We start from the raw sequence: 17,479 nt of genomic DNA on the forward strand, positions 1-17,479 counted from the left end.
AACAGGAAAAGGAAATAGGAAGGAAATGAGGAAGCCTGTGTTAAATATTAGGCTTAGTCAGTATTAGCTTGCTAATACCAAGACACTAAGTACATCTAAAATTGGTATAGTTAAAAAAAATTTCAATGCTTATAATTTGGCACTATAGCCACTTACATTGTTATAGTACTCAACTAATCATATTTCTTTTTTTTTAAATGTCACATACAATATTTTATAACACTCTTTTTGAAATTAAATGCTTCAGATTAGCCACAACAAGTTTCTCTAGAGACATCTTCACTGATCATTTACTGAATGTCTTTATCAGCGGCAACATTTCCAAGACCTGAGACAAGCAGGATTTTATACGATTATTATATTAATTTAGCACAGGGGCTCAACTGAATCATAGCAAATTTCCTAACGATAAACCTGTCCTCAGCTTCTTAGCTGGTAAAACTGACGATGTCCGGTGGGATCTCCAACCCTCAGAAAATCAGATGAAAGGAAAAGCCACAGTACCGTTTATTCCATTACATCCATCTTGGATTGTGGATGATAGATGTTTTATTGCACTTACCATTAGGGTCTTCCCAGTCTTTGTAGCGCTTCTTATACTGAGCTAGCCTCTCATCAGTCTGGGCTCCCATCGGTTTGGCCAAATTTCTAAATGTCTTTGGGTTCGTAAGATCCAATTCCTTTAAAAGCAAACAAGTAGTAAAGTCCATTCTTAAGAAATTTGATTCTCTGACTAATTTAATACATTCATGTGCAACTATTTCTGGCTCCTCTATTCAATATACTGAGATACTGGTTTCTAAAAATGTTGGCAACTACAGTGGTGCCCCGCAAGACGAACGCCTCGCAAGACGGAAAACCCGCTAGACGAAAGGGTTTTCCGTTTCGGAGGCGCTTCGCAAAACGAATTTCCCTATGGGCTTGCTTCGCAAGACGAAAATGTCTTGCGAGTACCTGCGGGGTTCCCCCCCCCCCTTTTTCTAAGCCACTAAGCCGCTTATCAGCTGATCCGCTAAGCCGCTAATCCACTAAAAGCCGCTAAGCCGCTAGTAGCGCTAATCCGCTAAGCCGTCAATGGGCTTGCTTCGCAAGACGAAAAAACCGCTAGACGAAGAGAATCGCGGAACGGATTCTTTTCGTCTTGCGAGGCACCACTGTACTCTAAATATTTAGCTGCTCAGGCCTGATTTAAAACAATTGTCCCTTTCTCTCATCTGAAGTGCAGATATATCTTTTATTAATCTCTACAAATCACTGCAACATTACTCAAGCCACTGCCTTGAAACACCCACCCCACAATTTACTTCACAGATTAGTTAACAAGGAGTAATATTTGAAAAAGCAAGGCTTCCAGCCCTAATCTGAGTTACTTTTAAGTGCAGGGTTTTAGGCTTCCAAGAACAGGCTTTTATTTTACAAAATGTAAGATTTTTATGTTTACCTCTGAATCATAGTCTGCAAGGATCCACGGGAAAACCGGATACTGCATGAGGTCATTGTAGGATCGGCCAGCCAAAGTGTTTAAGTGCATCAGATACTGGAAATTACTGATTTCACCTCTCTTTGTAAAGATAGCACACAAAGCAGAACAAAACAGCACTGGTGTTAATTTCCCAGTAACAAAACCAAAAACGTTTCAGTTGTCCACCGCTTTATAAAATACAGGAACTTAAATGTGACAAAGCATTTTGGCCCCAATATTACATGTTCAAATATTCTATTTCAATCCACTATGAAAAGGAAACTTTAAAGCCCTAAATGGCCTTGGCCCAGTATAACTGAAGGGAGTGTCTCCACCCCCATCGTTCTGCCCAGACACTGAGGTCCAGCGCCGAGGGCCTTCTGTCTGTTCCCTTGCTGCGAGAAGCCAAATTACAGGGAACCAGGCAGAGGGCCTTTTCTGTAGTGGCACTCGCCATATGAAATGCCCTCCCATCAGATGCAAAGGAAATAAACAACTATCTGACTTTTAGAAGACATCTGAAGGCAGCCCTGTTCAGGGAAGTTTTTAATGTTTAATGCTGTATTGTGTTTTTAATATTCGATTGGGAGCCGCCCAGAGTGGCTGGGGAAACCCACCCAGATGGGCAGGGTACAGTGGTGCCCCGCAAGACGAATGCCTCGCAAGATGGAAAACCCGCTAGACGAAAGGGTTTTCTGTTTTGGAGGTGCTTCGCAAAATGAATTTCCTATGGGCTTGCTTTGCTTTTCCCTCCCCCCCCCCTTTTTCTAAGCCGCTAAGCCGCTTATCTGCTTATCCGCTAAGCCGCTAAAAGCCGCTAATAGCGCTAATCCGTCAATGGGCTTGCTTCGCAAGATGAAAAAACCGCTAGACGAAGAGACTCGCGGAACGGATTAATTTCGTCTTGCGAGGCACCACTGTATAAATAATAATTAATAAATTATTATTATTATTATTATTATTATTATTATTATTAACTAAACTACTCTTTATACTCACCTCCCACCTTTGTGTAACAGATTTCTCCCCCACTAGGGTGCTCAGCAAGCCAGACCTAAGGAGAAGCAGAAAGAGTCAGTACTCTTGCCATTTAGCAGTGGTATATGAGAGCAATGTTAGCAACTTCATGTAACACGGAGCAAATTTTTCCTTGTAATCCATGCTACCATATTAATTATAACTGATTTTAAACGATTAAAGAATCAACAGTTGTACCATCCTAGTATCTATGGATCACTATCAATGTCATGAACATGCCAACAAGGAACGGTCACCTCTAACAGTCTAACATGCTTTGATGTTAGAGCTCGTGTACTGTAGCTGTCTGAGTGCTTCAAGAACAAGCTTTGGTTTCCCAGTCATGGTTTGCTTGGAGCAAGCCAACCACCATGACTCATGGTTCTGATATGATACTAAGCCAGGGATTGTGGTTTGCAGCTCTTACTCTGGCTAGGAGAGGAGCGAAGCGGGAGACATCTAAATATTCACGATGAACCTTTAGCTATGGTTTACTATGATGCGTGAGGGACGCCGGTGGCGCTGTGGTCTAAACCACAGAGCCTAGAATTTGCCAATCGGAAGGTCAGCGGTTCGAATCCCCGTGATGGGGTGTGCTCCCATTGTTTGGTCCCTGCTCCTGCCAACCTAGCAGTTCGAAAGCACGTCAAAGTGCAAGTAGATAAATAGGTATCGCTCCAGCGGGAAGGTAAACGGCGTTTCCGTGTGCTGCTCTGGTTTGCCCGAAGCGGCTCAGTCATGCTGGCCACATGACCCGGAAGCTGTAAGCCGGCTCCCTCGGCCAATAAAGCGAGATGAGCGCCGCAACCCCAGAGTCGGTCACGACTGGACCTAATGGTCAGGGGTCCCTTTACCCCTTACCTTTACTATGATGTGTGAGCACAGTCAATTTCAAGAGAGAAGCCCCTTGCTATTTTATTTGCACTGCTGTTCACAATATTTTATTTGCATTTCCGCTTTTTCTTATACTCCAAAAAAGCCACCAGGAAGTTCAACTTTTAAAATAGCCAGATGAGTAGAAAGTAGTCAAAAACGAATACTGTAAATTCCTTCACTTCCAAATCTATTGCGTGGAATAAAAACACAGACACTCACCCTTGTTCCACACTGGTGTTGGGTCGCTGTCCAGACACAGACTCTGAACTGTCAGTTAAAGATGGAACGACAGCCAGAAACCTTAAAAATAATAATAGGATAATGTAATCAACAAAAATGCGTTTCAATTAAGATTCAGGTGGCGCCTACTGCCAGACTGTTAATGAATTAATTAGGCTGCTGTGTCTATTTCTATTAAAAGTATACATTGCAATGAAAAAACAGTAAAATGAAAAGTACACCTCAGTTCTAAAAGAGATTTTTGTGGGCATGGGATGGAGAGGAAGGAAGGCATTCAAAGTGTTACTGCTAGCACATAAAGCCCTTAATAGCTGGGAACAGTTTATTTAAGGATCACTTTACCCCCAATATGTGTCCACTCAGCTGCTTGGAAAACATAGCAAGCAAATCCTCTTTTGTTCATAAAACTAGAAGGCATAAGGCAGGAATGAACAGTTTCTGCAGGTGTCCACAAAGGGAACTGAACAGTAGAGTCCATTCAAAGATATACATTGATCCTGTGATCTTGAGTCAAGGGTGACTAAAGAGGTGGTCAAGTTCTGGAGGTGGCACTGAATTACTCTGGTTAGTAAAATCCCAGACTGAAGATCTATAAGAGGACAGAGGAGATCCCACCTATATTCATGCTGTGTAGTGTTACATGTGTCGCTGGGGTGTCTGAGATTTTCAGCAAATGCAACATGCCTTTCTGCCTACTGAGCTCACTTCTCAGATGATCTTGACAGATGGGTTCTTGAGCTCTACTGTTTGGCTGCCCTCTTTCTAAGGCAGGCTGAATTATTAGGAGCAAGTTGAGATGAAATAATTCTCTTGTCTTTGTAATAAGACTATGTTTAGCATAATATAGGCTAGCTGCTGCTGTGGCCTAATTTTCATTTCACTCCCTGTTAAGAGGAATTCCCACAATGGATGAATGGGCAGCAGAAGGGCAGGGGATAATGCAGTGTTAAATGTTAACATTTCCTCGTGGTCAATAAAAACTCAATATGGAATTGTTTCTCATTTGTGGTCAAATGTCTACAATTTTCCCCTCTATTAATATTCTTGCCTAATATCAATAGAAGAGCATGCTCAACACACAAGCCTAATAGACCCTATTGGTATTGGTTATAAACATCAAATTCTCTCAAGCCCTTTTGAAGAGGCAAGCCTTTGCCATGGCTGCCTTGCCAATATGCTTGTTATAAGTACTCTTATTATAAATAATACGAATGGAAATACCTTTGGTAGACTTTATTCCTCACTCCTTTCTGAAAAGCAAGAAGATAGTTGCGTCCATCTCCAGAGAAGACTTCAACAGCAATTGGCTGCAAAGAAATGGCAGGTTTTAAAAACGTTGTCAAAGCACAGAAGAGTAATTGCAGTGGACTTTCATGAAGCCAAAGTCAGTCCTTTTTTACCTAGGTATGAAGCCAACTTACGCCTGCAAACTGTGCTTTAAAAAGCACCCCTAATCCCTTTGTCAGGGTTTACAATGCACCGAAGCTTCCAGACTAAAATGTTTAATAAAAAGACTACAATATATATTATGTGTAGGGTTTTATCCCACCTTAAGCAAGTGGCAGGGGGACGCCAGAGCCTATAAAATATAAAGCTCTTAACAACTTGGAACCAGTTTTCCTATGAGATCGCCTTACTGCGCATGTGCCCACTTGACTGCTTTGATTGGCGGAACTGGCGCTAATACAAGTGCCACATAATACCTGTTCCACATTTGTAAAAACTTGATTGTTTAGTGTGGCAACACCTACACTTTGGAACGCCTTGCCTGTTGAGATCAAGCAGGTGCCGTTACTGTACAGTCATACCTCAGGTTGAAGTAGCTTCGGGGTGAATATTATCAGGTTGCGCTCCGCCGCAACCTGGAAGTAACAGAGCGCGTTACTTCTGGGTTTCGCCGCTCGCGCTGACACTCAAAATGATATCACGCATATGCGCGGAAGCGGTGAATCGCGACCCGCGCAGATGCGGGTTGCGTTCGCTTCAGGATGCGAACAGGGCTCCGGAACGGATCCCGTTCGCATCCAGAGGTACCACTGTAATCTTTTTGGGGCCTGCTAAAAACATTCTGGTTTAGACAAGCCTACCCAGATGCTTAGAAAGGTACGGTAATTTTTAAATGTTTTAGTATTTCAGCCTTTGTTTGTTATAAAGTATGTTTGTGATTTCCCCCCCATTATTTTCTTGTTTTTTCTTCTTGTAAATTGCTTTGCGGTTGTTGTTTTTTTAAAAACCAATCAAGTAGTGTGTAAGTTTCATGAAATTATGAAATAAATAAAATATTTATGAAACCCTGCTATTCCCCACTAGAAACAATACCTGTAACAGGTATCTTCTTTTGTGCACTTCCTTAATATCCTCGTATGCAAAAATACTGCATGTCCTTTTGAGTTGACTTGGACCCTGTCGGGCTCCTCTGGGTATAATTGGCTCATGCATACTGTAGACAGTAAAAGGTAGGAGAGAAACTATAAATATAAGACTATACATAGCAAATCTGATTTCACCCACTCGTATTCCATAGTCATATTTGGCTTCATAAACCATTACGAACACTGTCAAAACTATGATACAATAACTACAGAGTCACGTACAGATTTTGCATATTTCTATTTAAGGTGCAGTGCTGTTTTTGGAGATGCATTTAAGAGCTATAGTCAGGAGGGTTTCTTATAATCCTGATGTTGTAATACTTTCTAACAGGGAGACATTGTTTCTCTCTTACAATTTCAAAAAATGTCACGCCTAACTCACTTTAGAGGAAGGGTTTCAATGTCCCGTATTTCTCTGGTGGCGGTCATGGTATAGCCATCAATCACATAAAAGTGCTCTTTGCCAAAGAGGAGGAGCCCCTCACTGGTGTCTAGGCCTTGAACCCGAGCACAGCGGTACATGTGTTGAATCTGTAATATAAGCACATATTTAATGAAAACATGATAAATAAATAAGGATATGTACATGACTATGCTTATAGGCCCTTTGGAGTATTGGGGGGGGGGAGTAATTACCCTGTTAAGGTAAAAGCTAAAGGACCCCTGGGCAGTTAAGTCCAGTCAAAGGCGACTACGGGGTTGTGACGCTCATCTCGCTTTCAGGCCAAGGGAGCCAGCGTTTGTCCACAGACAGCTTTCTGGGTCATGTGGCCAGCATGACTAAATTGCTTCTGGCATAACAGGACACCGTGATGGAACCCAGTGCGCACGGAAATGCCATTTACCTTCCCACCGCAGAGGTACCTATTTATCTACTTGCACTGGTGTGCTTTCGAACTGCTAGGTTGGCAGGAGCTGGGACAGAGCAGGGATTCGAACCGCCGACCTTCCAATCAGCAAGCTCAAGAGGCTCAGTGGTTTACACCACAACACCACCCTGCAGGCCATATCAACACTCACAAACAGCATTTAAAACTCAATCTGAGAAAAAATGACTGCAACCGAAGATTCAATGAGAAGACAGGAGAGCGCTCAAAGGACCATTTAGTCCAAGGGAAACTTGAAATCTTTAAGAGGGATAACTATTTATATGGAATGAAATAAAACCAAGGCCAGTTGTATCTTCTTGGAGGTTAGGCTTGTATGGCAACCCTCAAGAAAACTAATCTGGTCCTATAGTTGAAATTGGAGATCTTTGTCTTGACGAACAGAGTTTCGTGTAAAAGAGAAGAGTTGAGCAATGGTGTTGTCGAAAGCTTTGCATGATACTATGGAGCTGAATAACCTGCCCTTGGATCCATGAATTTGACAGATGGATAGGCATAAAAATCCAACATAGGAAAATCAGTGCTAAGCTACTATAACTGCAACATGTTATGGGGACTACCTAAAATAAGATGCTTGAAGAGGATGAAATAAGGCAGTATCAACAGGACTTGAATGTGTTTAATTCTGGCTAGATTGTGACTTATCCCTCCCCTTTCTGCTCCTCAGATATGATAAAGGAAAAAGGCATGCCAAAGGACAAGGAATGGTAAAAATATAAAGAGCAACCCATTGATTTAATTTTGAAATGCAAGCATCAGCATTTAAATAACCTCGGCCCTATAATGTTCTTTTTGATTAAATTATAGGAGGAGAGGGTCCTGTTTATAGCCAAGACAGAATGAAAAAATGGAAGTGATTATTGCAGTACAAGCAACACTTCCCAGTTGTTATTTTCTTGCGTCAGTGGTGCCTGGGGACCTGACCTTCATGTCCTTATAAACTAGGAAGCCACAATGACACTGAGTGAGGATGAATGCAAAGGCAACAAATCACCTCGAGAGGTCTATTTATTCCACGCATAATCTGACATTCGAGAGGAGGCAATGTGAAAACTTTCCCAGCCATTGTCATGTTGATTCTACGGCGTATACTAAGTTTTCATCTGCCAGTCAAAGGCATTTGCAACTCATACAAACTATGTTCTGGCATCCAAAATTGGATCCTCCCCTTTTGCATGCCAGAAGATAAGGATTTGAAATTGTACAAGGAACTATTACATAATGCTTATTTATAATGCTTCCGAATAATAAAACTGCAAAGCACATAGCATTAAGGAAATATTCTACTGCCTTCCATAGAGTGAGATTTATGCAGCTGGTTGCGATAGGTAAGCAAGAGGCATCATGGCAGCTTTATCAAAAAGCATTTGAACAGGGTGCTGAGCAGGGTCTCAGAAGGGGTGAAGCCTGGAGAAAGTTCTGAGGGCCAGTTCAAGGGCCTGAGGTTCCACAAACCTGTGCTACAGGATTTGAAAGATGGGACTCTATGTGGAGTACTGTTTCTAAACTATGCCAAAAACAGTATGACATTTGTTTTAAATGAGGACACTCATCACTGAAAGCAACAGACATTTTCCAAGGTAAGCCTATTTATTATGAGCATTCTCAACAGCACTTCAGAACCTATTATGTCAATGTTTCATAAAACTGTTTCCCAACCACAATTAAACGTGCTCATGCAAACTTAAGGAACAAAGGTACTCTAGTAATTCACTGAATTTTAAGGCTGAGTTCCAATTTAAAAGTGTTTGCCAGGTGAAAAAAAGAATCATTCTTATATCAAAGGTGTAAAAAAAGAAGAAGAGCTTAACTGAAGGTTAAATCCACAGTGGGTTAGAATTATTCAGCCATGTTAGGTTTCCTGCGAGGGGCTCTGTCACCGTTTAATTAACAATTCTGCGTTTGGGTTAGGAAACTGTGGGTTGTATCCAACAGGCCAATTTGTTCATGCAAGGACTTCCACTTCCATAATGGAACTTCCCCTCTCCCCTCCCCTCCCCCCAAATCTGTTTTGAGGGTTCCCCTCTCCAGAACTGATTTTTTTGGGGGGTGGGTTGGGGACATGGGGCAAGGATAGGAAACAAGAGGAGAGGGAATTCCACAGCTAAAGTTGGAAGTCCTTGTGTGAACGAGACAACTTAGTTGGATACAATGCATGACATTTTTGTGAGATATCACACACGCGTACTCCACAACCCCTCTATGCCATGTTCATTTTGAATGATGGATGAACTGCTTCGGAGACTAGAGGCACTAGAGAAGCCTCCACACAACAGCTTGCTAGGTTCAGTAACTGAGAGACCAAAAAGAGCATTAAATGCTGGCTTATACCTTCTCCCCTTCTTCGAGCAGTCGAAGCAAAGTTGTGTTATCGGTTTTCTCCTCTTCATCTATAGAGCTGCTCTCAGCTATTTGATCCTGCAGCTGCTCCTGAGTCTCCTCATCACCACCATCAGGTGCGGAACGAGATCTCTTCAGTGGCGGTTTAACAAGGCCTGCATGAAGCAATCAAACCAGCAGCACATTTGTCTGTAAGTCACTGAACTTGGCGTGGTACGTGAGCAGGGCTGCATATTGACAAGTCCATGCCAGTAAAGAACTGTTTCACTCTACTTAAGGCTCAAAGGTAAAGGTAAAGGTAAAGGTACCCCTGCCCATATGGGCCAGTCTTGACAGACTCTGGGGTTGTGCGCCCATCTCACTTAAGAGGCCGGGGGCCAGCGCTGTCCGGAGACACTTCCGGGTCACGTGGCCAGCGTGACATCGCTGCTCTGGCGAGCCAGAGCCGCACACAGAAACGCCGTTTACCTTCCCACTGGTAAGCGGTCCCTATTTATCTACTTGCACCCGGAGGTGCTTTCGAGCTGCTAGGTTGGCAGGCGCTGGGACCGAGCAGCGGGAGCGCACCCCGCCGCAGGGATTCGAACCGCCGACCTTTCGATCGGCAAGTCCTAGGCGCTGAGGCTTTAACCCACAGCGCCACCTGCGTCCCCTCTTAAGGCTCAAAGCCCACCCCAAATCCTACAGCTAAAAACTGGTAGAATTTCTGCAGGACCAGCTGAGTCTGAGAACTGTCAGGCCAAGGGCAGTCAATGGATCCATGGTCCTTGCTCAGGAATGAAGGTCAGTGGGTGATCTCAGATAAGTCACACACTCCCATTATTTGTTGTGGGGCTAAAACGGAATATCCCCCCCAAGCTCCCGGACTGAGAATCTTAATGCAAGTTTAAGTCATACAAGCTGTTCGCATGCTATGTAGTCAAGGGAAATGGGAAATCAAAGGAGGCATGCCCACTTTTACAAACACACTGCGCTGATACATAGGGATAATTAGTGAATCTGATCTTTACAAATTCCAGTGTGAAGTGGCCTGGTCAATATGAAGTGACCACTTCGACTAAATACACTAACAGAACTTAAGTGTCCTCAGGTTTTGCATTCCTCTGAACGCTGCAATACAATTCTCAGCACACTAAACTATCAAAATATGTTTTAAAATGCATGTTTTGCAGGAATGCATTAATATATATATATAGAATTTAAAACATTTAAATGCAATTTTATGCATCTTTTTTCCCACAACAACAAAAAATTCTAGATGCAAAAGTGACTGGAAGTTGACCAATTCCCTAATGATAGGGAAGGACTACTAGACAAGACAGATTCAAATCTTTCTTAAGCAACCGTTTTAGCATCTTTGGGGTGATTCACACATTTAGGGAGGCCACTAAAGTATTACAATGGTCACAATTCACGTATCAGCAGATGTCGGGTCTGCTGAAGACTTCTGCCTTGTCCTAAATAACCTATGAATGTAAAAATTGTGAATGTCTGCCATCACACTCAAGAACAGCTTGCTGCTTGTGCTTACTTCCCTATAGGGAAATACAGCATAAATAACTTCAACTTGCCAAGCATGCCTATGCATACAGAGGTATGTGCGAAAACACCCACCTTTAACTCTTGCAATAGTATCTTCCCCATGTTCTGGCTCCTGCTGAGCAGTTTCTCCTTCAGAGCTCTCTTCGACAGTGTCTTGGAAGACAGCAGGGTTTCCAGAAGCCAGACGCATGTAGTATTCTTTGCTGTCATAGCTTATAGCTCTTCGGTAGCGCGCAGGTTTCTTTAAACAACAACAGAATAAAAACGTTTGGCAAAACCAACTCAAACATACCCTAAATATAAATCTATGTTCAGAACCTGCTAAGTGTTGTAGCTGGAGGCAGCCAACTGTAAACTGATTAAGCGTCCAATAGGCAAATCAGCTAGATTTGGAATGAACCTATTGTTGCTGGAAAGAGGATCAAAAATTAAATGCTGCTCGATGAACGTAAAAGTTAGCAAAATGTGTTCGGTGCTTTGTGAATCATCACAAAAGAACTGGCACCTCATCATTCCAGCCAATTCAGGTATTTTCTTTAAACACTGAAATGTTAACCAAAGTGCAAGGATGTAGAGAAACTGATGGCGATTAATTTAGACCTATTATTAACTCCCACACTATTACTTTAATTATGATATTACAATTCTATGATTTTATGATTATGCGCAGAGAATGGGGGAGGCAGGAAAGCTATCGTAATTTGTTCATATGGATGTGGTGCTCAAGAACCAAAGTGCTGTTTGGTGTTAGCTCACACAATATACATGCTATGTTTCTTTTTCTATTTGTTGGGCTGCAATCAAACACAGCTGCATGCTCCCTAATGGCCAAGGTCTCATGACCAAAACTAAATGTTGAGTGCAATGGTAAAAGTGGATCTATTTTTTTTTTGGGGGGGGGAGGGGGGATTTTGCATTTTTGCCAAAGCTCCAATCATGTTTTACAGGAACTTCACAGGTCATCAAAGAAGAAGAAATGTTTTCTGGAACGCTATAATGTTTTACCAAATTTCTATTTTAGTCCACTTCTCTTCATTCTCATTACTAGTGAAATACATCTGTGGAGTTTCTTTCTGCAGAGAACAGTGATGCGACTGCTTCTCCGTGGGCTCAGAGCACTTATCACCCCACAACTTTTGAGTAACCAGCGTTTATCATCTTTACGCTAGTGTGGTGAAGAACTGCAAGTGAGGCAACATTCATAAAAATCACTTGACCCCATGCCAAATTCTACAGACATCCAAGCAACAAGTGTTACTAACATGCCAACTGGGTCGAGAGAATCGACTCTAACCTCCATTTATTTTAGTAGAAATAATGGGTAATACAGAGAAGTGGATCAGGCAGAGGGCCGGGCTCACCCTCTGTGGGTCATTTTGATAAGGTTGGTGCATTAGCCCCAGTATGTCAATTTTATGTTTTTCCTTTGCTGCGCTTGCTCTTCATTTGAGTTCCTTGGAGGTCAGGCAAATCCCTGTCAGCGCTTGGATATGGACCCTGAAGATCCATTACTGGCTAAAACTTGTTTTTCCCCGTCGGGTTGGCTCCGGTAACCCTACTGGATTCCTATGAATCCAAATGGAAAGCTACACTGCACAAAAAGCTAAGAGGCTTGGGGTTCTCCCCACAGGCCTTGATAGCTGTAGGTTATGAGAAAGCTACAGCAATAATCCGCCAACAAATTTGGGGTGTGGAACTGCACTGTCACGTGAGTGAGATGAATAAACACCCAACAATAATAGATAATGGGAGAGGGTTTACCTCAGCAAAATGTCTGTCAAAATTAAAAAGGTAAAGGTAAAGGTACCCCTGCCCGTACGGGCCAGTCTTGACAGACTCTGGGGTTGTGCGCCCATCTCACTTAAGAGGCCAGGGGCCAGCGCTGTCCAGAGACACTTCCGGGTCACGTGGCCAGCGTGACATCGCTGCTCTGGCCAGAGCCAGAGCCAGAGCCAGAGCCGCACACGGAAACGCCGTTTACCTTCCCGCTGGTAAGCGGTCCCTATTTATCTACTTGCACCCGGAGGTGCTTTCGAACTGCTAGGTTGGCAGGCGCTGGGACCGAGCAGCGGGAGCGCACCCCGCCGCAGGGATTCGAACCGCCGACCTTTCGATCGGCAAGCCCTAGGCGCTGAGGCTTTAACCCACAGCGCCACCTGCGTCCCTCTGTCAAAATTACAAATACCTAAATACAGATGGTCGTTTACCCTCGCTAGATTCAATGGGCTGCCATCTGCCTTATTGCAGGGCAGATTTGAGGGTAAACCTTACGCAGAACAAGTCTGCTCCTGCGTCTTGATGGAGATAGAAACTGTCTCTCATGCCTTGTTACGCTGTCGCTTCTACGGGGATATACGCTCAGCATTTATTATCCCTGCTATACATAAATCTCCAAATGGGTCTGAACTTCAATGTCTAAAATCCCTGGTAGAGGACAAGGATCCAGAGATCATGCTAAGGGTGGCCAAATTCTGTGTGACTGCCACAAAACTTAGGGAACAAGCTGTGCTACCATAATGACCAAGGCCTTAAATGACAATTTTAGGTTGTATTTTAGTGATTAAGATATACCTTATATATTTTTAACTGCTGCTATATCTGTATTGCTCCTGTTATACCCAATTGCAAACTCAAATATATCCCTATCATGTTTTATGACTTCCCTGATATAGTATGTGAGCTGGAACTGGTCTGTGACTGAAATTAATAAATTCTCATTCTCATTTCTTGAATTCAAATTGGGAATGCAAAGGGAGACTCTTTTGGGTGGGTGGAAATGCTGCCTTTTACTGTCAAAGAACAAGCCACATTTCTCTTATCTCCAATCTCAGAGCTTGGGAGCACAGCACTAAGATAAAAAATAAGATCAGATTGGAGATAAGAGAGCTCCACACCTGAGCTCACATGATGTCAAGTGACTGACAGGTGGATGTGGTTTGCACAAAAAGCCTCATGGGCCAAATTCAGAGGTCTGGTGGGCCAAATCAGGATCTCGAGATGGAGGCTCCCTCCCACAGGAGTATGATGTACACATTATTATACTAGGTCACATCCAATGAAGTTGTCTTATTTGTGCTTGTGCAATGGAAATTCTCCTCCCTTCCCAAAGTTGCCCCCCAACTCTCTGAAGAAAATTCAGGGGTCAAAGAGGAAACTATGCTAATAATGTATACAGACGGTTGCATTCAAGTCCAAATACTTATGCCTGGAATTAATTAGTTAATAATGCAATTAACATGTAGATCGCAGTCCCCCTGTATCTCTCAGAAATGAAGATTAGGCAATATAAGGTTAGGAAGGTAATAAGCACTGCACTTCATCCTGAAGCCTATTGGAAAAGATCAAGAACTCAGCCAAAGTTCTTCTCTAGATGCTCCCTAAAATCTCCAATTATGCTTGAGGTTTTTTAAAAGAACAGTTCATTTATATGATGATGATTTGTTAACCTAGTCCTATGGACATAAGAGATAGGCCACCTAGAGAACAGACACGTTTTTAGCAAGTCCACCAAGAGCCAAAAAATATATTAAGGCATCACCTTCCAAAATGTTGGTTTGACAAGTAATTCAAAATGAGTGAAGGCATATTGTACTTAGTGATGAGCAAATTTATTAAAAAATTTTGATCTGTATTTTTGTGTGACCTAGATAGGACTATTTGCAAAGGAAATATAATGTTGGAGCTTTCTTCGCAACATATTTTGGGAATTAAATATCAGTGGAATGCAATATAGTTGTTCATGAACAGAAAGGAATGCATTCCAGGACGTACATCCCATGTTCCCCATTAGAAGCACATAGAAAATGTTTATGTTAACAAGGGGGCAGAAAGCAGCAATTAATGGTCCCAAATACACGTATGGGACAAGGTGAGTCAAGTGCTTTGCCAGCACAGTGCCATGAACAGGTGAGATTGTCTTAACAGTGCAAAAACATTAGGCCAGCACTGATTAGGCTAAGTGCATGAATGTCCAAACTGCCCATCACTAAACACATCATAGTCCATTAGTTCTAATTTCGAGCTGGTACATGTTTATACAGTGAGAATAGTGACAGCACAGCCCATCACAGCTTGTTAGTGTGCAACACAGACAGAAAGAGCTACATAGACATTGTATTAGGTGAAGACTGAAGAGAACACAGCCACATCCTCTTAGTATATCATTAACCCTACGACAGAGTTACTGAGGAAGCACGTTGAAAGCCAACCAGAGAAGCCTTGTTAAGGTTGCCTAACATGCACAGAGAAGTTTCTATCTGTTTTGCCACCCGTGGAGAGTTTTCTCTCTTTACCTTTTGAGGAATGGTATCGTCAGATGTCTCAGGAGGCTTACTTGAGAAGTCAGACTGAAAATAGGGTATTAAGTATAGAAACATCAGGGGAAATATCATGTTGAGGAAGAATGCATGATGCGACTAAAACTGTCAGAGCATTAGTGGGCAAAAAAGGTAACGACTGAACTTCTAATTTTCTCCACACCAGGAAATGCAAAGCAGGAAAAATAACAACATAGAAGCTCGAACCTTAAAATTTGCTAAAACTAGCACAAGGTAAAGCTCAATTTAATCACAAAGTTCTTGCACAAGAGGCATACGCAATATTTTAGCAATTCAATTAAAATCTTGTTGATTATCAGTGGATCAAATTAACAGCTCACACTGCTGCTTTGATTCTGCACTTGCCTACAAACTCAATCTTCAAATATGATGGACTATGAAGAGACAGTGTGAGAAACTGAGATATGAAAGCTAGGAGCTAAATGGCACCCTAAACCTAGGTTACGGGCAAACAATGGCACTTTTTTTATAAGAAGAATACAAAGCTGAAAATGAACTGCAGCTAAAATATTATGTTCATTTTTCACATGGTCTAGTCCTTCTCCAGTCTTCAGAGAGTATCTGGAAGTAGGGAGGTTGAAAAAGGTCCTCTTTTCCTTCCACTCTGCAGTTTTAATCTGAAACCTTAGGCGCAGTACTGCACCCAGAGCTCAGAAACTGTTTGCGCTAATGAAATTCCCTGTCGCAAAATGCGCCCAGAACAATGGGAGTTCCGAACGCTGTTAAGAGATGCACCTTAATTAACCTCATGTTTTTGCTACCTGCCTAGGACTGCAAATACAAGGGGGCTATGAAGCACCATGGTAGGTGGGCTGTACCTGGCTTGGTACATTGTAGGTGGTATAGTCTGGCCTTCCTGTTAGAGCAGAGCGAAGCCACAGCCCACTTTACTTCTGCTATCCTCCAACTGGAAAATTAATCAACAGGAATCCAGAGGCTGCAAAAAGACAACGCCCATGGCTGCATGGTTCAGGGAGCTAGTGCAAATATTTGCTGATATGCACTTGAAGGGGAATCAATGTCCATCCATAAACCCATAGCTGAGCACCACCAGAAACGCATTATCCAATCGGCGATGGACCTTCTTGGCAATGTTACAAGAAATAAGCCAATGCATTGCTACAGCTAAAAGCTACTGCCCTCCTGTAACTGCACTTACCAGCATATTTGTCTCATGTTCAGTATCCGGCATGTAAGGATACTGAATATAAAACATGTCATTTCGCACCATCTTCTTCCTCATTCGACAGGGACCTTCTGTCATCTCCAGCATCCACTTGTCCAGGTGAGAGCCAATAGGAGGGCCCCACAGTCCTCTCTCCCGTAACAACTCGTATTCAATCTGAGACCACTCTTCTGTCACATACTTCAACGCATTCTGCTGACGCTGGAAAGGACGCTACAGGTTAACTGCCATGGTGTGCAAAATCACGTGTCATAAATGGCATGCAGAATCAAGTAAGCTCCCTTGTACCGTGATTCTAACTGACATAGATTCTCATGAGGCACGGCAGCAAAGAAGCCCAAGGCATTTTAAACTGCCTTGTGATCCTCGGAAGGACGGTATATAAATTTAATAAATGAAAATAAAACAAAGTCTTTTAAAAGGTTCAAGGTGCAAAGTTGGATATTCATGCTGTTTTCCTCTATTTCAGAGCTTAAAAACTCAAGTTGTGAACTGTCCTTGCACGGGATTTGTTATTTACATAGTTCATAATTACATAATTATAAAGTGTGTTGTCTATAAAAAGGGTGTACTTGTGTACTTGTACTTAAATCTGTACGTGTTCCTTAAGCAGCTCTAGCACTGCTCCTAGGCTGCCAGCACCACAAATCTTTCTATAAACATATGAAGCTGCTTTATCCCAGTACAGTCCGCACTTAAGAAGAGTTTCTGAAAGAATTCTCTCCTATCACTTGCTACCTAATTGGAGATGCCAGGGATTTTATCTGAGACATCTACACGCAAAGCATATATACCACTGAGTTATGGGTGCTCTCCTCTTAACGGCTGATAGGGCCTTCTCTCCAGTTGAAGGGCAGCCACATAAAGAACTCTCTTTAATTTAGGAGATGGCTGGTTGAGAAGGACTAGCCTTATTCATATTCCATCTATGATGCTAAGGAACACAGTCTTAGGGTAGATTCATGAATTGTATGAAAATTTCAACAGATTCTGAAAATACTGAAATCTCCTATCAAAAGGATATGATCATTATCTTATCTCTGCATGGTGTATGTTTCTTAGCAAGAACTATCTATGGGTGGGGATCTTCCGATTGTACTGACAAGTTTGAATAAGGCCTTTTTCATTGTGATGCCCAATTTGTGGAATGAGCTCCCCATGGAGACCTGGAGAAAATAGACAATGTGGTACTTCTGCAGACAGGAAAAGATCTTTCTATT

The 17,479-nt window shown here is 42.5% G+C and overlaps 1 protein-coding gene across 5 annotated transcripts in view; it reads right to left on the reverse strand.

The window, feature by feature from the left end:
* WDFY3 (WD repeat and FYVE domain containing 3) overlaps positions 1-17,479 on the reverse strand; it is a 129,384-nt gene that overhangs the window by 16,907 nt on the left and 94,998 nt on the right. For 4 of the 5 annotated variants that reach the window (XM_079990653.1, XM_079990652.1, XM_079990650.1 and 1 more), the window contains 11 exons: positions 16,233-16,460; positions 15,029-15,082; positions 10,809-10,977; positions 9,186-9,349; positions 6,350-6,498; positions 5,915-6,035; positions 4,817-4,902; positions 3,575-3,655; positions 2,462-2,516; positions 1,442-1,561; positions 563-680 (listed from right to left, as the gene is read on the reverse strand). In XM_079990653.1, the coding sequence (XP_079846779.1) occupies positions 563-680; positions 1,442-1,561; positions 2,462-2,516; positions 3,575-3,655; positions 4,817-4,902; positions 5,915-6,035; positions 6,350-6,498; positions 9,186-9,349; positions 10,809-10,977; positions 15,029-15,082; positions 16,233-16,460 (1,345 nt within the window). The remainder of the gene's footprint in view (positions 1-562; positions 681-1,441; positions 1,562-2,461; positions 2,517-3,574; positions 3,656-4,816; positions 4,903-5,914; positions 6,036-6,349; positions 6,499-9,185; positions 9,350-10,808; positions 10,978-15,028; positions 15,083-16,232; positions 16,461-17,479) is intronic. The other variant, XM_079990651.1, reaches the window with a different exon arrangement.

This window comes from Podarcis cretensis (genome assembly GCF_951804945.1).
Source record: "Podarcis cretensis genome assembly, chromosome: 9".
Lineage (NCBI taxonomy): Eukaryota > Metazoa > Chordata > Lepidosauria > Squamata > Lacertidae > Podarcis > Podarcis cretensis.